This window comes from Suncus etruscus, chromosome 15 (assembly GCF_024139225.1).
Source record: "Suncus etruscus isolate mSunEtr1 chromosome 15, mSunEtr1.pri.cur, whole genome shotgun sequence".
In the NCBI taxonomy this organism is placed as follows: Eukaryota; Metazoa; Chordata; class Mammalia; order Eulipotyphla; family Soricidae; genus Suncus; species Suncus etruscus.
The window spans coordinates 46420649-46441253 of record NC_064862.1 but is presented as its reverse complement, the minus strand read 5'-3'; the positions used below and the strand labels follow the sequence as shown (position 1 = coordinate 46441253).

Genomic DNA, 20605 nt, shown 5'->3' with positions numbered 1-20605 from the left:
TTGGGGGCCATACAGGTCACATACAGGTCCTGGATGGGCTTATTGGCTTCCAAGTACATGGATAGACACTGTCTGGGCACTCAAGCCTGGGGACCAGTTCCAGGTTGGGGTTTTGAGAGCTGACCCCAAACAGCACTGCCAGCACTGGACACCAAGCCAGACCTCTGCACCTCTCACCCTGCTGCCTCTGGCACAGGGTCCTGCAGGCTGGTGCTCCCTCTGGCTGGCCATGGGGTGTAGGCATCTCAGTCTCTGCAGGGCTGAGGAGGGTGGAAGCAGGAGGCCCAGCCTGCGACCCCTCCCACCAGAGTAACCTGACATGATGGTCACTGAAGGCATCTGGGCTCCATGGTTCCCTCATGCCCGTCCAAATGTCACCAGTTTGGGTCCAGCTGGGGGAGAAGCTGGTCACAGTTAGGCCAGGAGAGCAATGAAGTACATGAGCGTGGGATCTTTTTTTAGTTTGTTTTTGGGCCACACCTGGCATTGCTCAGGGCTTACTCCCCGCTACGAGCTCAAGAATTACTCCTAGGGGCTGTCGAGGTGGCGCTAGAGGTAAGGTGTCTGCCTTACAAGCGCTAGCCAAGGATCAGGACTGCAGTTCCATCCCTGGCGTCTCATATGGTCCCCCCAAGTCAGGGGCAATTTCTGAGAACTTAGCCAGGAGTAACCCCTGAGCATCAAACGGGTGTGGCCCGAAAAACCAAAAAAAAAAAAAAAAGAAAAGAAAAGAAAAGAATTACTCCTGTTTGTGCACAGGGAAACATAGGATGTAAGGGATCAAATCCAGGCCATTTACATGCAAGGAAAGTGTCCTCCCTGTTGTGCTATTGCCCTGATCCAAGAGAGGGAGTGTGTGTAGAATGTGAGTGTGAGATAAGGGAGTCATGACCCATATGGAGGATGTGTGTATCTGAGTGTGAGTTTGAGTGTGAGTATGAGCTAAGGGAGAAATGACCCATGTGGAGAGTGTGAGTGTAGGCTCAAGGAGATAATCCAACCCATGCGAGAGTGTGTGCATCTGCCTGCACCCATCCTGGAAGCATCTAGAACAATAGGCTGCTGTCCTCCAGCCTAGTGTGAGCCGGTGGGGTCTGTCCTGGGTTTGGTCTGAATTGTTTCCTCTTGGGGTTCTGCCCGCACGTTCCAGTCCTTGTGTGTCCGGTGCTGGGTTCTGCCCAGCCGGCTGCTGCCCTGGTCTAGGGCAGAGACACCTGAGCACTTCTGTGGTCAAACCCCCTGCCCTCCTAGCCAGGTGCCAGTTATGTTCTTTCATTTTTCTGGGTCCATAGCTAGGTGGCCAGACCACTGCCATCCCGACAGTCATGTCCCGGGACACTGGGAGATCTGGGGCCTCCCCAGAAGTACCCACATACCCTTAGGTGGCCTCAGGGCCAAGGCTGAGATTCCTAGCCCTGAGGTGCGTGAGTTGAGTTAGCCCCGCCCTGATGGGAGGAACCATGCTCTGGCCTCCTGCTCAAGAGATAAGAGGCTGAAGGAGTCTAGGTGGCTGATACTCCTTTATTGGTCAAAGCCAGGGCTGGGTCGGAGGTCGCAGGCAGGAGGCTACATTGTCAGCTCCTGCGGGAGGAGCAGAAACTTGGTTAGGCCCCACCCAGCTGGATATGCAAGCCTGGGGATAGGGCCTCACTTACCATGATGGCATTGACAATGTCACTCTGGCTGTCCCGCAGAGCTCGCACCGCCTTTGCTCTGGACACACTAGCCTGAGCCATCACGAGTTCGATGTCCCGCAGCTCCAGTCCTGTCTCATCCACCTGGAGAGCCAAACATGGCTCTAGCAAATGGTTCTGTACTGCTGGCCTCTAACTCTGGCTCTCCCCCCCTCCTGCTCCTCTGGTGCCTCCTCTTATTCTTCCTCTTCCTCCTCCACCACCTCCTCATCCTCCCTGGCCCTTTCCACTCCAGCTCTCACCTCCTCTTCCTCCTCCTCCATCTCCTGGCACTCGGGCCTCACCCGGGGACGGGGCACAGACTCGGGGGCCAGAGTGGGAGGTTCCGGGGGCATCTTGAACTTCTCTGCAGCAGCTCTGTGAACTTGCTGGGACAGGTCCTCGATCTGCAGAAATGTTGGTTGGTATTCATGTCTGGTTAGGGGATCCCACTCCATACAGATCCCACTCTGCCCTGCAGCCTCCCCAAGGGCCCAGCACCTTGGCCTCCCCAAAGACCACATAGGTATCCGAGGCTGGGCTCTTGAAGACGTCGGGCTTGGCGATGACAAACAGGATGTTCTTGGACTTTTGGATTGTGATTCTGGTGACCCCCTGGATCTGCCGCAAGCCCAGCTTGGACATGGCCTGGGAACAAGGGCTTACACTGTGACACTAATCCCAAGGGCCCTTGCAGGAGCTGCACAGTGGACTCAGTTTGATGGGCCCTGGTGAGCCCAAGAAAAACCGGAGTGCAGCACTGAGCGGGGCTCCAATTTCTCAATGGGGGTAGCCGGCCAGCTCCTCCCGCCCGGAGCCCTGGGCCCCAGGCACCTTCCGGGCCTTCTTTTCGCTGCGACTCTGCTTGGCTTTAGCTGCTGTGTCCTCACTGCCACTGCTGGCCAGAGCCTGGGGGGGGAGGGGTTGAATTAGGGGAGGGGGTTCTGAGTTAGGGGAGGAGGGAGGGTCTGGTAGGGGCGGAGCCTGATCACCGGCGGCCTTTCCCCTCCCCTCCCGGCACCTGTTCTGTCCGAGGAATGGGGAGCTCCTGGTCCTCCGCCTCTGCTGACGAGTCCCCGGGACTGTCCGAGTGCTGCCCGGAGCCTGGGGACGAAGCGTGCGCGGCTCACCCCCTTCCAGCGTGCGCCCTGGGGTGGGGGTCCGCGCCTGCCTCCCGCCCTCCGGCTCACCCTCCTCCGGGCTGTCCTGGTCGTCCAGCGGCTGCCGAGGCGTCGAGAGCCGGTGAGGGCCGGCGGGGTTCCGGGGCCCAGAACCAGCAGGTGCTGACCTGGCGGCCGCGGTCCCCGAGGCTGAGTCTTTGGCCTGGGTGTCGCCTGCAGGGGCCACCTTGGGGCTGAGGAGTGGGGAGTGGGCGGGGAGGCCGGGCTGCTGCCGGGCCCTGGGAGTGTCCTTGGTCCCTGAGGTGGCGCCCGAGACCCGTGAGGGTGGGCGGGGGCCTGGGGAGCTTTTGGTCCCTTTACCTTCCGCCCCTGCCTCTGAGTGGCCTTGGCGTCGGGGTTGTGTGTGTGGCGCCGTGGGGAGAAGAGCTGTCCCAGGGAGGGCACCTGAGAGCCTGTCCCGGGGCGCAGTGGGCATGACCCTGGAAAGACTCTCGGGGGGCTGGGGTTTGGGGCGGTTGCAGGTTCTGGGCAGCTCCTGGGCCTGTCCCCCACAGCCCTGGTGCAGCTTGGGTTCCTGAAGCTCCGACTGTGGAGGAGCATGCTGAGGTTCTAAGCAGGGATCCAGGGAAATCGGTGAGCCCTCAGTCCAGGGGCGCCCCAGGCTGGTCCACCCATTCACAGGGCTCAGGCACTGGGCCCCGCTGATCTGTATACCCCTGGCTGTCTGGGTCCCTGAGACGCTGCTCTCAGGAACCTGCCCAGTACACTCCATCTCTGGCTCTAAGACCCCATCACCCCACTGCCCAGCCTTTGGGGGAGACAGGGGACCTACACCATCACCTGTGTGTGAGCGTGGCTGGGGCCGGAGTTCCCCCTCTGCTCCTGCGGGGCCCAGGGCTCCTTCCTGCGGGGCACATGGGGGCTCAGGGATCTTCCCACGGCCCTGTGAGACTGGATGTGTGTGGGGATTGTGTGATGATTCTTCTGCAGGACAGCTGGCCACAGGTTCCGGTGCTGGTATCTGCGCCCTGGTCCCATCTCTTTTCTGTGGGGCTGTGTGAGTCCCAGTCTCTGTCTTTGATGTGCTGCCTGTGAGCGTGTGCAGGGCCAGCGGGCCAGGGAGAACAGGGCAGGGCTCTGGCAGAGATGCAGCTGTGGGCCCAGGGATGGACTCTGGGAGTAAGGCCAAGCCTGCCAGGGCCTGCCAGGGCTTGGGGCTAACCTCCATGGGGACAGCTGGGTCTGCTTTCTCCAGGTTTCTGGGAGAGTCTGGGACACTCTCTAGGCCCGCTTCTTCCTGCAGAGTGGGGGGTTCATGGACTGAGGCAGCGCAGGCTCTGACCTGCTGGGGCTCTGGGCAGGAGCCTGTCTCTGCACCCCAGACCTGAGGACTCGGCCTGGGGATGATTGGGGCTTTCTGCCAGCAGCCATCAGTGGGTCCAAGGTTCTCATGGGTGTGGCTGCTCTTGCCCTCCGAGATGTGGAGCTCTGGGGGCAGTGTTGCAGGCTGGGCATGGGGCTCCCTGCTGTACAGATGCTCATCATCTGCTCCTGTGTAGGACACAGAGTCTGGGTCTGAGGATGCCGCTGAGGCATCGTCCCGGAAGGCAAAGGCCTCGTCCATGCCCTCAGCGATGGAGAGGTCTGACAGTGACTGCAGGGAGGACGCGAAGGTGCTGTCGTCCTCCACGTCCCCCTCTGCTGGGGCTGTTTCTTCCTCTTCCTCCTCCTCTTCCTCTTCCTCCTCTTTGTCCTCGTCCTCCTCGTCCTCGTCCTCCTCGTTCTCGGTCAGCAGTGGCATCACCTCCACAGTGTCCACCTGGAAGATGAGGCTGCCTTGGAAGGGCAGGAGATCCGCCGGGATCATGAGGTCATTGGCCAGGAAATCCAGATCCAAGTGGCCCTCCTGGCTCCAGGAATTGCTGCTGTCCGAGGAAAGGCTGGATTCAGGCGAGGAGGAGCCAGGTCGCCCAGAGGGAGCCTGTGCCCACTCACCCTCCCGGAGTCCTGGCAGCAGGGGGTGGCCCCAGTCTGAGGGAGTATCCAGCACTTCAGCTGAGTCTAGCAGGCTCAGAGAGCAGGAGGGCGTCGAGGCCCAGCTGTCCCCATCTGCTGTGACATAGGAGCCTGAGGGGGAGGTGGGTGGTGAGTCTCCAGGATTGGTGGGCACATCCCGGTGGCCGTGGCCACTCAGCTGGCTGGTCAGCAGGGTGAAGGAGGCATCGGGAGTAGAAGGAGGCGTGAAATAGGACTCAGGGTCTAGGGCAGGGAAAGGCACGGGAGAATCGTCCCGAGAACATGCTTCGGGTGCGGGGCTTAGTCTGCAGGGCATCCCCCCCTGCTTCCTGAGCTCAGGCAGGGTGGTCCCCCACTGCGTCTCCTCGCCCATCACAATCCGAGGCTCCAGGGTGGTGGGGAGAAGACCCTCTGAGGGCAGAACCTCAGGGGTCTTAGGGCTGGGGCCACCCTCTGGGGAGGCACTGCCAGGCCCTGCATCCCAGCTGGCTCCCTCTGGCGGGGGCCGGGCCCCGGGCTTGTTGGGCAGAAAGCTGAGGCCCAGGGTGCAGGGCACAGGACTCAGGGCACAAGGCTCCAGCACCTCCCCTCGAGGGTCAGGAGCCACAGCTGCATGGCAGGACAGATCTGTAGAGAGAAGCAAGTAAAAAGACAGGTTCCTCCCTGGGAGTGACTGCACACAGGCCTGGGGAAGACAGGAGAGGGAAGAATGAGGGGCCCAAGAGACACTTGGGGGTTCGGGTCTGCTGTCCTGTGGTGCTGGGAGCTGGAGGACACCACTAAGCCCAGAACAGACACAATCAGTCTTCTGACCCCCAGCATGTCTCATGACTTCCACACGGAGCTCACATCCTGGCATGTACTATGTGGGAGAGGCTGCTGGGGAGACCTCACCAGGCTTCACTCCCCTCTCCCCTCTCCCCTTTCCCCACTGTCCCACAGTGGCCTGTAAGGCCAGGGGAGGGCCCTGCTGTGTGCCTGAAGGTAGTGGACCTCCTGCGATAGTCAAGAGGCTGTGGTGGTGACTGGTGGTCTCCATGGGGAATGATGGCCCAAGGAAATGTGCCAAGGACCCATGTCTCTGCCTGGAGGGGTGAGTGGCCCGCCCGGGCACAAGGTGTCCAGGTGTTTGTGCTCTGTCACCCTCTCCGGTGACCATCCGGGATGTCTCTGTCTCCATGTCTTGGGCCCAGCCAACTACCAGGGTGTGCCAGGAAGGGCGGGCTGGGTGGTGCCCGCTGCTCTCACTGATTCAGCTGGGGCCTCCAGGCCATCACTCCACACGGAGGGTCCTGGGTGGGGGCAGCCCGGGCACCTGGGCCTGGGGCGGGGTGGTGGGTGTGGCCTGGCTCTGGGACCCTGTGCGCAGGACTGCTTTCTGCACTGGGAGGCTCTTGGGAACAAGGGGCAAAGACTGTGACTCGCCAAGGTCATGGGCAGTGAGGGGCGCTTGCTGGACCCTGTGTCAGGGGATATCTGGCTGAGCACCAGGCCCACCCTCAAGTGACTTAGCTCAGTGAGGTGCCCTTGGTCCTGCGGAACGGCTCCGGACCATGCCTGGCCCAACACAGCTCACAGCCTGCCTGGTCTCCCCCACCAGCGCAGCCCGGGGCCCCATGCTGGCTGGCTAGGGACAGGTTAGACCCCAGACCACCGCGCACACCCCCAGCCCGCCCCTCACTCTTCAGGGCAATGCTGCAGACGTTTCACTCTCTCCCCAGCTTCTGCAGCCCCGCCCCGGGGTTGGCTCCTGGACATCTGCGGGGCGCGGGGCTCAGGGCAGCCGGCCTGCGGCTTGGCTCAAACAAAGGGCGCGTGGTGCAGCTGGCCCAGAGACAACCGGGTTAGCTTTGGCTCTGGCTCCTGCCGGTGGGTGCCCGGTTCAACCCCCCCTCTTCCTCCTTTCCCGCTCCTATAGCCTTGAATGGGGCCGATGAGGGGCGGGGGTCGGGCGCAGAGGGCAGAGGGTGTCGGCAGGCAGGGGGACAAGGGCTGGCATGGATCTGGTGGGGGCCCGCGGCCTCACCTGTCCGGCGCCCGGGCCCCTCTGCCTCGGGCAGCAGCAACTCGGCTCGGGCGGCCTCCCCGGGCATGGCCTGGCCGTACGCCCAGCTCGACTCCCGCGCGGCGTGTCCGTCCGTCCGTCCGTGCGGCCGGGAGACTGCGCGGCCGCCGCCCCTCGGCGGGAGGGAGGGGCGTGGGGGCGGCGCCGGCGGGTGTCAGCGGCCACGTCAGCGCCCAGCGAGCCTGCGCGGGGCTTGGGCACTGCGGGGTGCACGGGGGGCTTGGGGCGCCCTGGCCCCTCCCCGGCCTTGCCCTCGCGGGTCCGCGGGTCCCGCCGCATTTGTCCGGGCCGAGCCGTGCGGGGCGGCGGGGGGCGGCATCGTCTTAGATGGGCGCGCGCGGCCAAGATTCGGGGTGCGGGGTTGTGCTGGAGGGCCGGCCGCAGGGTCACTCCTCTTCGGAGGCCTTGGCTCGCGGCTGCCTGGACCGCCGGGGCGCCCGGCCCGAGCGCCTTTTTCCATCCTAGAGATGCGCCGGAGCCGCAGCCTCGCGCTGATTGGCTGCTGGGCGCAGCCGTCGGTCGCCGTGGCAACCGCCTCCGGGCTCCCTGGCAACGCGGAAGGCCGCGCCCGCTCTGCTGCTGGACCGCTCCCTGGCGCTGCGCACCGACAGCCGATCGGGAGGGGCCTGCGCAGCTTCCCTCCCTCCCGTTCTGGGCTGCGGCCCCGGGCTCCCCAACAAGGATCCAGCGCCCGCTGACAGGCCCGCTCCGCCCTCGAATTCTGGTGCCAGGCACGAGATGGGAGGGGGTCCGGGGGGCGCACAGGCGGATGAAAGAGATACTTGTCACCACCCCGAGCCTGAGGTTGGGGCACCCGGATAGGAATGAGCGTGGCCTTTGTTGTGGAAAAGGGGCGAGGCCCTCGCGGGGGTCCTGGGTTGTGGAGCCCCGCGCCCCTTCTACATCGATCGAGACAGGGCTCTCTGCCCTTTCCTCCTTCCCCTCTGCTGCGTGCCAGCTGCTCTCACCCACACCCCTGAGCCTCAGTTGAATACACTTCTGCTGCTTTGTGGGCAGCCCACGCCCTGGCCCTGAATTTCCAGAAACCGGAAGCCCGCCATTGGGCCGGGGAGCTTCTAGACCGAGGCAGGTACCAGGCTTCCTCTGCTTCTCCAACTATAAGTGGAGGAAAAGGGAAGTAGAGAAATAACGGATCTGGCTGCGAGGGGCCCCAGCAGCATTCACTGGAGCCCCGTCCTCAGGCAGCTCCCCTTTATCCCTCCCAAACTCTAGGGGAGTCTCAACAGTGTTTGCTTAGAGTAGAACAGCCCCAACAAATTCTACATGACACCCCCAAACCATTATAAAGGATTCAAAGGTCTTTTGTGCAAATGATGCACCCAAGGAAAAAGAAAAAAAAAAAAAAAGGAAGTGACTAGGCAAAGTTTCGAAACAACCCTCATCTCATGAGACAGCACGGGCTGAGGTGCCTTAGTCTCATCCCCAAGACCACAGGGTCCCTGGGTACTGCAGGGTGCGTCCCTGGGATCCCGAGCACCACAGCCCTCGCAGCCCCTTCATTCACACACTGAACCATGTGCCTTAATTGCTAGAAGGGACCTCCGGGCACCTGAGCACTGACTGCATGGGTGGCACTCCGACCCTCCCCGATATAAACACCCTTTGGCAGAGCAAATGAAATACCCGGAGATGGAAAACGTCTGGGTTCAATCCCTGAGCATTGATGGGTAAAAAAGCCATTAAGCAAGCTTGGGGCTGGGGAATATGAGTGAAGCATGTGCTGACATGGCTGCCTAAGGCTCAAATCTAGGCTCTTCATCTCGTGTTTTGAACACCGCCCAGTCCTTCCTGTGCAAAGCACTCGGAAAAGCCTGAGAACCATGAGGTGCGGCCTTCAAAATAAAAGTGCAAGGCTAGGGGCCGGGCGGTGGCGCTGGAGGTAAGGTGCCTGCCTTGCCTGCGCTAGCCTAGGACGGACCACGGTTCGATCCCTCGGCATCCCATATGGTCCCCCAAGAAGCCAGGAGCAACTTCTGAGCGCATAGCCAGGAGTAACCCCTGAGCGTCACAGGGTGTGGCCCCCCCCCCAAAAAAAAGTGCAAGGCTGGACTAGATGCTGTATAGATATGTATGTATATATACAAATATATACATACATATATACACACACACATATTTTTTGGAGGCGTGGGTCATACCCAACTAGAATCAGGGTTCATTCCTGGTGGTGTTTGGGGAATCATATGGTGTACAAACCTGGGTAGTCATGTGCAAGGTAAGAAAGCACATTCCGGGGCCGGGCGGTGGCGCTGGAGGTAAGGTGCCTGCCTTACCTGCGCTAGCCTAGGAGACGGACCGCGGTTCGATCCCCCGGCGTCCCATATGGTCCCCCAAGCCAGGAGCGACTTCTGAGCGCATAGCCAGGAGTAACCCCTGAGCGTTACCGGGTGTGGCCCAAAAACCAAAAAAAAAAAAAAGAAAGCACATTCCTCTGTACTCTTTGCAGCCCTGCTCCATTAGTATTTTTTGGTTTATTTTCTGTTACGCTATAGAAAGTACAGGGGTTAAGACACCTGCATTGCACATGGGTGACCATATTCCTGCTATCTCAGATCATAGTGCTGAGAACTACCAGAAATGATTCCTGAAGTGCTCCCTGAGCCAGGAGTAAGTCCTGAGTACATCATATATGGCCCTAAAAACAAAAAATAACCAAACGTAATAAACCCAAACCAAAAGGGACTGGCTATCTTAATACTTGAGAGTGTTGACTTTACAACAAAGAAAATGAGGGGTCCTCATGTAACATCCATGAGGAAGAGAATATTCTAATTGTGTGTATACCAATCTGAGCCTCAATACAATGCAAAAATTAGCACAAGCTGAGGAAGAAATGGGCAAAGGCACCCTTCCATCAAAAGTTCCATACCAACCACCACCACCGTAGCCGGCACATGCACAGAAAATAGAGTCCAACAGCAGAACAGAAGTATTTGCTTTGTCATTTGTGTACCCATCTGTGGTACTCTGGGGCATCTGTGGTACTATGCAGTGCGTGGGGTTGCAAGCCTCCTGCATGTAAAATACTCCAGCCCCAGATCAACTTCTCAGCTCAAGAATATAAAGGGACATTTCACCAAGATCAAATCCCAGGTCATACAAGGAACACTTAAAAGAGCTGAACTCCAACTATGTACCATTTTAGACCACAATGGACTCAAACTAGAAATCAGTAACAGGGAAATTACAAGTATTGGGAAGCAAACAATATAGTTGTCAATAAATTCATGGGCCAAAGAGGTATGGGTTTTTTTTGGGGGGGGGGGGGGTCACACCCAGTGGCGCTCAGGGGTTACTCCTGGTTTTGCCCTCAGAAATCGCTCCTGGCAGGCTTGGGGGACCACAAGGGACACCGGGAATCAAACCAGGGTCCATCATGGGTTGGTTGCGTGCAAGGCAAACAAAGGCCCTATTGCTGTGTTACCACTATGGTCACAGAGGTATGTTTTAAAGAACAACCAAATCAAAATTTGCAGCTAAATCAGATAGGTAGAGCTGCTTATAAAGAGGTGAGAGGATAGGTTCATATGGGGTCTAATTCTCAATAATCAACAGTTCAGGGCCAGAGAGATAACATGGAGGTAGGGCATTTGCCTTGCATGCAGGATTGTGGTTTGAATCCCGGCATCTTGTATGGTCCCCCGAGCCTGCCAGGAGCGATTTCTAAGTATAGAGCCAAGAACAACTCAAGCTCTGCCAGATGTGACCCCAAAACCAAAACCAAACAAAAAACAACAGTCCAAAAACAAAACCCCAAATAGCAACAGGAACTCGTAAAGAGAATGAAGTGAAATTGAAAATAGAATTAACAGAAGGAATACATGAAACAAAAATGATTCTTTGGAAAATACACAAACTTCTAGAAAGACTAGTGAATCACCAGTATTGGGTTGAAGCAAGGAATGATACACCAAGGGGACATATTTGCCTTGCACATGGCTCAGGATCCCCAGAGCACCACTAGTAGTTCTTGTGCATAGAGCCGGGGTAGGCCTTGAGCATTGCTGGGTGTGGGCCTCAAATCTCCCCAAATAAACATTCAGTATTAGGAATGAATGTGTCATTATTCTTGGGTGCATCTAAGCAGAGATGAGCAAGTGTCATTCCTGGGAACATTTGGGTAGACGAGCACTAGTCATGGTGGTCACCATGTCCCTGGTGCACTCAGATCCAGACAACAAAAGGGGGATGAGATTCTATTCTCCCGCACCCAGATACAGCATTCTTGGTATGTGGACTCAGACTGAATTATCTCAAGGGCAGCTTTCCTGCTTCTGCAGTTTGCAGACTCCAGAGCAAGGAAAGAAAGAGGTCAGTGGGGCTGGCGAGGTGGCGCTAGAGGTAAGGTGTCTGCCTTGCAAGTGTTAGCCAAGGAAGGACCACGGTTCGATCCCCTGGCGTCCCATAGGGTCCCCCCCAAGCCAGGGGCAATTTCTGAGCGCTTAGCCAGGAGTAACCCCTGAGCATCAAACGAGTGTGGCCCGAAAAAACCAAAAAAAAAAAAAAAAAGGGGGGGGGGGGTCAGAGGCAAGGCAGAGGACTGAAATGAGGGGGCAGAGGAGGCCACTGAATGGCTGAGCCAGACACTAGAGCTTGGGGCTGGCAGGAACATTTTGGCTTCACATCTGATGGTGCTTAGGGATTACTTCTGGTTCCGTGCTCAGAATTACACTCCTGGCAGGCTTGAGGGACCACATGGTGAATCGGGAATCAAACCTGGGTCAGCTGCATGGAAGGCAAATGCCCACTCCACTAAGCTATTGCTCTGGCCCAGCTTTGAAGAGGTAGAAGGTACAATTAGAAAACAGTGCTTGGGGCCCAGAAAGATAACAAGGAATGCTCTTGCTTCATAGGCTGCTGACCTGGGTCCCCTGAGCCCTACTAGGGTGAGCCCAAACAGTCAGAATTGAGTTGAGAACTGCTATGCACTAAACCCAGTCCTGTAAAGCAATGGAACCTCAATTCATCAGTCTGAAAACCAAGGTCCCCCTCAGCCCTGCGGGTGAGGAGCAGAACAGACTGTTGTTTCCCAGCAATGTCCCAGAAGCCCACTAGGACATAGAACCTGCACCAGGCAGTCCTCCTGAATCCCTCCCTAGCCAGGCTGCCTGAGCAGCACCACTGGGGCTGTTCCTGGGAAGAGGAACCAACAGATGAGGACCCCAGGCAGCCCCTCCCTGGCCCAGATCAGCCCTTTGGCCACCCTGGCTCTTCTCTGCCCTGGAACTTCAAGCAAGATGGACCAGACAGGCCAGTCTGCGTGTGGGGGGAAGGAGCAGCTTCCCATCAGCCTCTGTCCTGTGGGGACTGTGGGAGGCTGGGGTGTGTGTGAAAGCAGCAGCTCTGCAGCTGGTTTAGTTGGGGAGTGGGACTGGTGTCAGACATGAAACCACAGCCCTAGTAAGGGCCGTGAAAAGTGAGGGCGGCTTCAACCTGGCCCACCCAGGGACCCTAATTCTTCAGTACCTCCTAGGATCAGGCAGGACAGTGATGACTCAGTAAACACCAGGTACCTAGTGTAGACTCTGCAGGCCTCCAGGGAGGCTCCCTGGCAGTACCAGATACCTGGGATTGGAGAGGATAAGCTGGCCATCTGGAAACCCAGCTGGGCCAATCCTCAGCTCCAAAAGGCATTGATTTCTCCGCTGGGCAGCCAGCAGAGCGGTGACATAACTAGGGCCTGCTGGTGTAGGAATCCAAAGGTCATGTTTATTACCCATGAGGGCCCAGCAGTGCAGATCATCCTCAGTCCCCTCCTGCTGCCCAGGCCCCCAAGGTGACACGATGGTAGGTCACTTGGCCAGGTCCTCTGCCACGGCTTTGCGGATCTTGTCCTTGAGGTAGGCGCCTTTCTGCCACTGAGACTTGAGCTCCAGCCACTCATAGAAGGGCACCTGCAGGGGCCAGGGGCAGTCAGGAGGGGATGTGATGGCTCTAGCCATGGCTCTGGACAGCACATACAGGCCCTAGTCCCCAGGGCAGCAGACAAAGGGCCCTGGCTGAACCATACAGTACAGGCCTGAATCTGAAGCCATGACAAACTGTGAGGGAATACCAAGGCACCAGACAAGGGGACACTTCAGCTCTGAGACATACAGGGCCAGACTCACACTAACCACTGAGTCTCCCAGACTCATAATGACCACCCAGATTCATACCCACATTAACAACATTCCCCAGACTCACATCAACCACCAGGAAGCCTGCAGCCATCATGTGGCGCCGGGCCATCACGAAACGTCCAAGCAGGTCTTTGCTGCGACTGTTAAAGTTGGGGAACTCCCAGCGCAGAAACGCCAGCCTGAGGGGACAGGGGTGTTGTGTGCTGGGCTCCCCCATTCCAGCCCCAGCAGAGTCCTATGCATAGTCCACAGATGCTCCTGCCTACCTCTTGGCCCCAGCAGGCAGTGGCTGGCCGTCGGGCTGGGGGAGGTGTGGGGCTACGAATTTCCTCAGGGGCAGAAACTGGCCCTCAGCATCCAACAGCACCTCAGCATCTGTAGTAGGGAAGGGGTGTGCTGTGAGGCTGGAGCCCCAGGACAGTGACAAAAGACCTGCCAGGCAGAATGGCCTGAGATGGGGCCTTGGGAAGGCATCTCACCCAGAACCCAGCCATACTGCGTGGGCACTGCGAAGCTGCCGTGCTCGGGGCTTCCAAGCAGCTTCTCAAGGCTCTCTTGCAGCTCCTTCTGCAGGGGTGTCATCTGGGGGCTGGGGGCTGAGGGCCTGGGGCGCAGGTTGGCAGCTGGGAGGAAGGGGCCTGTGTACTCTTGCTGTTCCAGCTGGGCTGTGGCGTTGATGTGCAGCAGCTTCTGGAAGGTGCTCTGGTCCCTCGGCGAGCGGGCATCTGGGAACAGGAGGAGGGAGAAGCGGTGGGAAGAATGGGTCCCAGGAAGCACAGTGGTCCCAGCGCAGCCCCACAGGCTCACCTAAGAATAGGCTGTGAAGCTGAGGCTGCAGAACCTGATGGAGCTCCATGGGCCGCACCTGCTGCAGCACACACAGGGCCCACACTACATCCACCTGCATGACTGCATCCAACCCTGCCAGCGCTGGGCCCAGCTTCTCATGCACCTGTGTAGGGAGGAATTAAGATCTGAAGCATCTCCTGGGGAACCCTCCAGAACCCCCATCCAGCCCTTGAGGCAGCAAGAATGTGAACCGGACTAGGCCCGTTTAGCCTGCCACCTCTCCCATGGGGGACAGAGGGGAGAGGAGCAGACATGGGTGGCAAGAGAACATCAGTGAGCCAGCGGTGAAGGCTATGGGCCTGCAGGTGCTCTAAACAGAGGCCAATCACCATGACTGAAGGCACACGTGGGGCAGCTGCCCACACACTGGCCAATGGGCTGAGTAAGACCACTGGAGCTTGTAAGATGAGAAGGACTAGCAGTGGGCACCAGCCATTACAGACTGATGGGGCTGTCCCCACCCCCTGGAACTTGGCCCTGGCAACCTGTCCCCCCACCCTGAGTGGGTACACAACCCCTTACCAGGCTGAAAAACTTGTCACTCTGTTCTGGGTGGAAGTTGAGACGGGCAAATGCCAGCAGCACATTGCAGAGGTGAGGCAGAGGGATGTCCGGGGCTCTGAGCATGTACTGGCAGAGCAGGCAAGACTGAGGGATGTGGTGAGGGGACACAGGACCTGCCCCAGCCCCCAAACCAAGGGGATACATGCCCGCTCATGGAGAACCCTCTTGCCTGCTGAGGCATCAGCAGCCATCAGAGACAACAGCTGGCCCCCTCCCTCTTGCCCACCTGTGCAAAGGCCTCAAACAAGGGGAAGTTGAGCCACTTGAGGAAGGCGAAGGACTTGGCACAGCGGGCAACCTCGCCAGGTGTGAGGTTAGGCACGCAGGGGAGCAGGTCGGCCGCCAAACGCTGGAATACCTGGGTCTGATGGAAGCTGAGTTTGCCTTCGGGAGAGCAAAGCCAAGGTGGCATTGGTGAGGGGCAGCAAGCAGCTGGCCGAGCCCCCACCTGCCCTGGCCTCTGGGTGTTTGTGGCCAAACGTAGCCCCCAAGGGCCCCCAAGTCCCAGTGTGGCACCAGCACAAGATGGAGGGAATGGGAGCCCTGGGCTCACCGTAGGCATAGGCCAGGTCCAGGAGGGTGTTCTTGGGCAGGGCGAAGGGCTTCTGCACTAGGTGGTAGGAGACAGCCCGCAGCAGCGGCACCGAGCGCCGGTTCTGAGCCGCCAGTGTCACCAGCACTTTCCGCAGATCTTCGGGGCCAAACTGCTCCACCAGCTCCAGACACTGCCAACCACAGCCGGCAGCTGTCAGCGGGGGCCCCTGCAGTGCGGCCCCTGCGGGACAGCAACTGGGCCTGAGCTCCTGGGCCCAGGTCCATCTCCTCACAGTCCAACACCCCCAGAAAGGGCATGGCACACATAGGGGCAGCTGGCTTGGGCAATCACCAGGCCGGTTCCCACAAGGGTAGGCACAGAGGGAAGCCAGGGATGGGGCACATGGCATCTCTAAGTGCTGGCTAGTAGACACAATGCACTTGACAAAGACTGTGAACTGGGGCTGGATTGATAGAACAGCAGAGAGGACATTTGCATTGCACACAGCTGACCCAGGTTTGATCCCGGCTATCCCATATGGTCCCCCGAGCACCAAGAGTGATTCCTGAGTGCAGAGCCAGGAGTATCCCAAGCACTGCAGGGTTTGGCCTCCAAACCAAACCAAAAAAGAAACCAGGCTGTGAACAAAGCCATTGGGGATCTGGCAGAGTCCAGACTGCACCCCGCAGGGAACATCTAGGTGGCTGCAGAGTTGAGGGGGCAGGGCACCCAGGATGCCCCTGTGCCATGCCCATATCCAGAGGGGAGTAGCCCCATCTCACCCGTCCCAATCCCTGGGCTGTCTCACTGGCTACCTTGTCCTCTAGCCGGGTCATCAGTGACTCTGACAGGTGCCCCGTCTTCATCATGAGGGCCACCAGTGTGCGCCCATCCTCGATTTCAGCCCAGCGCCGCTCTAGATGCACCAGCAACTCTGTGAGCAGCTCCTGGGAGTCCCTCTGCTGCATGTGGCTGGCGCTGGATTCAGCCAGGAAGGCTAAGTGCTTGTACTTGAGTCGCCGTAGGCGCCAGCGCACCTCCTGTTCCACCGACTGCAGCTCTTTGGAGCCCGAGGGGAGGGGTAGGGTGTAGAGGCTCCGAAGCAGCTTTACCAGGGTCCCGTGCCACACGGTGGCTACCTGGGGGTGGGAACCGGCTGGGTCACACAATGCTGTTAGAGGAGCCGAAGGCCCATGTGAAATCTGCTCCCTAACAGCAGGCGGAATGGCCTTAGGACAAGGAGACTCAATCAGAGCAATTTCTCGGGAGCTCTACACTTAGAAGTACACCTGTCAAGTGACTTCAGGGTGCAACTAACAAGAAAGTTCAACGGCAACACTGTTTTTACTGGGCGTGAAATCCTAAGGATGCACTTACCCCTGCAGTCCTAAGATACTCTATGAATGCATCCCCTGCCCTAGCCCATGGTCCTTTTCCTCCCAGACAAGAGCATGGAGCCTGCCTTATACTCCCAATATTGGAGAGGAGGCTGTTTGTGGCAGAGCAGGGTTTAAGACATGCCAGCATACTCAGCATCCTGTGTGGATGGCATCCTTGGCATCCTTCTTCCTACTAGGCAGAAACGAGCTTGACTATCAGCGCTACAAACACACATGGGTCTCTCTTCCTGGTGCTATTTGAGGATCTGAAGAGGTCACTCAGCTCTAGTTCCAGAGATCCTCCTGCTTCCAATACATGCCCACTTGGACCCACCTGGCTGTTGGCAAGCTGGAGAAGTTGCTGAAAGCGGGTGTCCTGGCAAAGCGTGGCTTTCCCTTCTGGCTTCTCAGACAGCAGGCGTGAGATCTGGATGAGCATGAGGGCAGCATGGTTCTGGTGCAGGCAGTGGCCAGCACCCAGCAGGTCCAGGATTTCCTCGGGCTGGGTGGCCTTCTCGATGAGCTGGTCCACTTCCTGGCGTTCTGGATACGGAGTAAATATTGTCTGCTTCTCCACCGGCTCTGACAAGGAACCCGGGAAGTTAGAACTGGTCAATGCGGCCGAGGATGTCAGAGCTTTATGGGCCACCCCAACAAGTCTCAGTGAGCCAGCAGGAGACACAGGTGGGGCCAGACGAGAGAACTCTTTCAGGAGGTAGGTACACCGCTTCATCAGACGTGCTGCCATGCCGACCCAGGGTGGCAGGGAGGAGAATCTCCCAGCCAGAGATTCAAAAGCCCTGAAGGGAAGAAAGAGGAGATGGAGCACAGGTGAGTTTCCTGACTCTCACAAATAAGGATGGGAAAATGGGATGGAATCACAGCCAGACTCTGGAACCCCCACCCCCACCCCATGCAGTGATCTGAAGTTTAGGTTTAAGAGAGAACAAAGAAGAAAAGTCAGGGAGCTGGAGCACATGCCTTACATGCTGCAACCCTGTGGTCCCCCACCCAAGCAATGCTGGTAGCTACCCCCAAAGTGCCAAGTGTTCCTGAGTACAGCCAGATGAGACACCCTAACTTTTCCAAAGGCTCCCCTCATAAAATGATTGGCTAAGGTTGAGCACGGGCCCAATGATGCAGCCTTGTATGAGCGAAGCCCTAAACTGTCTGATTCTGCCCCCAAACCCTGGCTAGCTTATAAACAATTGGTTCAAATGTTTAAAACAAAGGTGTGCCCAGGAAATCTCACACAGAACTAATACAGGTTATGGGGATATACTTTAATACTGACACAGCAATGAGAGGATTCCCAAAGCAAGCCAGGTCACACCAACAACTGACTTAAAACCTTGAACTCATCCTTCGACAGGGAATATAGCCCTGACCGCCTTCCGGGTTTAACCCTCTTCTTCCTTGCTCCATTCTAAGCCTCACTCATTCGAACCTGGGTCCTGGAAATCGGGCAACTTCATCACTTGTAGGATCCTGACCTTCTTCAAACACATACTACGAACCCAGGGACGATGCACCTAAAAGCCTAGAGATTCTAGATGCCTGTCTCGCTCACTAGAAAGGTGACATGGGCGGGGCTGCAAAGCTGACCTGGGCCTTCCTCCTTGCTTAAGCGGGGCCGGTATTTGATCTTGGACTGACCGTAACTTGGCAGACGGCCCGGCCCAAGAGCTGATTTTTCGGGCTGCAAAAAAAGATGCAAACGACGAGAATGCCGAAGTATGGTGCCCCGCACCGCGGAGGCCCCGCAACTTGCAAAGCGAGAGGCCGAACCCTGGAGAGCTCTGGGGAATTTGGACAGCACCGAGCCGGAAGTCGGGCGTCCAGATGTGGGGCCGGATCCACCAAGCACAGCGTTTCCAGCCACCTGCTACAGGTTCTGGGGTCCGGACAGCGTTCCCGGAGGCGCAACTCACCCGTTTCCCCTTCCCGGCCCTGCTTCGTGCTCGCGAGATCCGTTAGGCTTTACTCTCCCGCAGCAGCGTTTCTGGGCCGCCCCGATCACTGACCTCCATGTGCCCCCGCACCGGCCTGGCCCCGAGCAGCGCGGCGCGCTCTTGACGTCACTGGAGCGACGCCGGAAGCGAGGCTGGCGATGCAGGGCGCTGCTGGTCGTCTCGGCCCCGCCCCTCTCAATTAGGCACTGTCATTGGCTGAAGGCGCGCGACGGACGTCCCGGACACGCCCCTCGCATTTAGGCGCCATCTTTGGCAGGGCCTAAGGCCGGAAGTGACGTTTCTGCTCGGTCTGCCCGATCTCCATTATTATGGAGGGCACAAGTTACAGATTTAGATGAGTGAGGAAGTGATGGGATTGGTATTAGAACATGCAATGCCTGGCATGACTTGTGTTACGAACAACTTGGTAAATATAATACGTTGGAAAGAGGAAAAACAATAAGTGGAGTGAGCAATAGGGAAAGGGTAATTTAGGAAGAAGTGCTGTACGACCCCAACAAGAAAATGTTTTTGGATACCGAGTTTAATAGGGGAACAGGCAAGGCCGGGAAGCCAGGGGCTTTACAGACAATACCCTAGGTCTGGAGAGAGGGAGCTAATGTTGAGATCAACCCAAGGGAGATCAACGCCAGGGAGAGGGACAGAGGAAAGGGGAAAGCAGGAGGGGCAGCAGGGTAACAGAAATAGATTCCAGTCCACAATTTTTCAGTGGTCTGGAAGCAAACATTCAGCAAAGCAGTCCGGGAGAAGCAGCCAGCTCCCAGCACTCCAGCTTGAGTCCTGCTACCGTGGGCAACTGACCCTAAACGACAGTTATAAGGAGTCCCTTCTAATTGATTTCACAGCCCTTAAATGAACAGGCCCCTCTTATGGCTGACTTAGGGGCCATAGGGGTCTGTGTATCCCAAGAAGTGGCAAAGAGGAAGAGAGAAAAGCCTGGAGACAAAGATTTATTTGAGGCCTCCAGCAAGTATGAAGTCTTATGCAGAGTTGGAGATGGGGCATCCTTGATTGTCAGTTGGTACTGCCTGCATTCCTGACTGGGCAGCGTTGGCCTCGTTGCTTGTCTGTTGGCCTTCTTGGGAGTTGATAAGGACTACTTTATAGGCACCATTTGTCTTTATTTTGCAGTTAAAAAAAATATATATATATATATATATATATATATATATATATATATACGCAATTTTGAAATTTTGTGTTGTCACTTATAAGTACTGGCATTTAAATCAAAACTGAGGTGCAAACAAAACTGAGGCCAAACAAAACATATCTGAGGTTATATGTGATTTTGGTTAATGCTTCCTACTGTGCAACTTTTTTATTTCCATGGAATTAATACTTGGCTTTGACTTTTTTGGGGGGTCACACCCAGCAGCGCTCAGGGGTTACTCCTGGCTCTATGCTCAGAAATCGCTCCAGGTGGCTTGGCGAACCATATGGGATGCCGGGATTCGAACCTCCGACCTTCCATATGCAAGGCAAACGCCTTACGTCCATGCTATTTCTCCGGCCCCTTGACTTTGATTTTTTATCACTTATTTATTTGGGGGGGGTCACACTTGGCAGTGCTCACAGTTTGCTCCTGGCTCTGTGTTCAGAAATCGCTCCTGGCATGCTCTGGGGACCATATGGGGTATTGGGATTTGAACTGGATCCGTCCTGTGTTGGCTGCATGCAAGGCAAACCCCATTCCCATTGTGTTATCGCTCTGGGCCCCTTAATTACTTATTTAAACACTGTGGTTACAAGGTTGCTCATAATGTAATTGGCTTTATGTTTCAGTGACAAAGTTGTTAATGATTGTTTCAGTCATACTAAGTACTGCACCCTTCACCAGTGCACATTTCCTTCCACGGACATCCCCAGTTTCTCTCTCGCCCTCTTCCCTGTCATCCTTTGTGGCAGACAATTTTCTTGTCTCTTTCTGTACCTGCATTTTAGAATGTAGAGATTTCACATATTAGGCCAGGGAGATCTGTCCAATGACTAGAAGTAAATCTTTTGCATATAGGATGTGGTATTCTATTCCTAGAGCCAAATAGTCCCCAGAACATCTCCTAGGAGCAAACCCTAAGAGTAGATCCAGGATAGCCTCTAGACACCTCAGAATGTGGCTCTGAAATAAACAGATTTCATGTGTTTATCCAAAATTCTACTTTAAATCCTTCTCTATGGGCTGGAGAGATAGCACAGCTGTAGGGCATTTGCCTTGGGGGGGGTAAATGGTTCAATTCCTGGCATCTCATATGGTCCTCCAGCCTACCAAGGGCAATTTCTGAGCTCT

The 20605-nt window shown here is 57.0% G+C and overlaps 3 protein-coding genes across 3 annotated transcripts in view; 1 reads left to right on the top strand and 2 right to left on the bottom strand.

The window, feature by feature from the left end:
* LOC126031397 (peptidyl-prolyl cis-trans isomerase A) overlaps positions 1–20605 on the top strand; it is a 135203-nt gene that overhangs the window by 82673 nt on the left and 31925 nt on the right. The gene's annotated exons all lie outside the window — the stretch shown is intronic.
* On the bottom strand, positions 1508–6996 carry NACAD (NAC alpha domain containing). The gene is made up of 8 exons (XM_049789619.1): positions 6837–6996; positions 2864–5437; positions 2695–2777; positions 2508–2582; positions 2175–2321; positions 1937–2080; positions 1656–1778; positions 1508–1581 (listed from the first exon to the last, which is right to left on the bottom strand). The coding sequence occupies exons 1-8, from the start codon at positions 6901–6903 to the stop codon at positions 1567–1569; spliced, it is 3228 nt and encodes a 1075-aa protein (XP_049645576.1). The 5' UTR covers positions 6904–6996; the 3' UTR covers positions 1508–1566.
* On the bottom strand, positions 12586–18417 carry TBRG4 (transforming growth factor beta regulator 4). Its single transcript, XM_049789637.1, has 11 exons — positions 17863–18417; positions 16680–17145; positions 15782–16105; positions 14985–15156; positions 14658–14815; positions 14390–14497; positions 13826–13970; positions 13498–13743; positions 13285–13393; positions 13083–13197; positions 12586–12790 (listed from the first exon to the last, which is right to left on the bottom strand). The coding sequence occupies exons 2-11, from the start codon at positions 17091–17093 to the stop codon at positions 12689–12691; spliced, it is 1893 nt and encodes a 630-aa protein (XP_049645594.1). The 5' UTR covers positions 17094–17145; positions 17863–18417; the 3' UTR covers positions 12586–12688.

What these genes read in the sequence shown, in the direction of transcription:
- NACAD (XM_049789619.1), bottom strand. Translation starts at nt 6,903, where the DNA reads ATGCCCGGGGAGGCCGCCCGAGCCGAGTTGCTGCTGCCCGAGGCAGAG. An exon ending in CCAGGACAGCCCGGAGGAGG is followed by an intron (nt 2,778 to 2,863) that starts GTGAGCCGGAGG and finishes CTTCGTCCCCAG; the next exon opens with GCTCCGGGCAGCACTCGGAC. An exon ending in CCATTCCTCGGACAGAACAG is followed by an intron (nt 2,583 to 2,694) that starts GTGCCGGGAGGG and finishes CTCCCCCCCCAG; the next exon opens with GCTCTGGCCAGCAGTGGCAG.
- TBRG4 (XM_049789637.1), bottom strand. Translation starts at nt 17,093, where the DNA reads ATGGCAGCACGTCTGATGAAGCGGTGTACCTACCTCCTGAAAGAGTTC. An exon ending in GTGACAAGTTTTTCAGCCTG is followed by an intron (nt 13,971 to 14,389) that starts GTAAGGGGTTGT and finishes CTCCCTACACAG; the next exon opens with GTGCATGAGAAGCTGGGCCC. An exon ending in CTGCCTGCTGGGGCCAAGAG is followed by an intron (nt 13,198 to 13,284) that starts GTAGGCAGGAGC and finishes CTGTCCCCTCAG; the next exon opens with GCTGGCGTTTCTGCGCTGGG.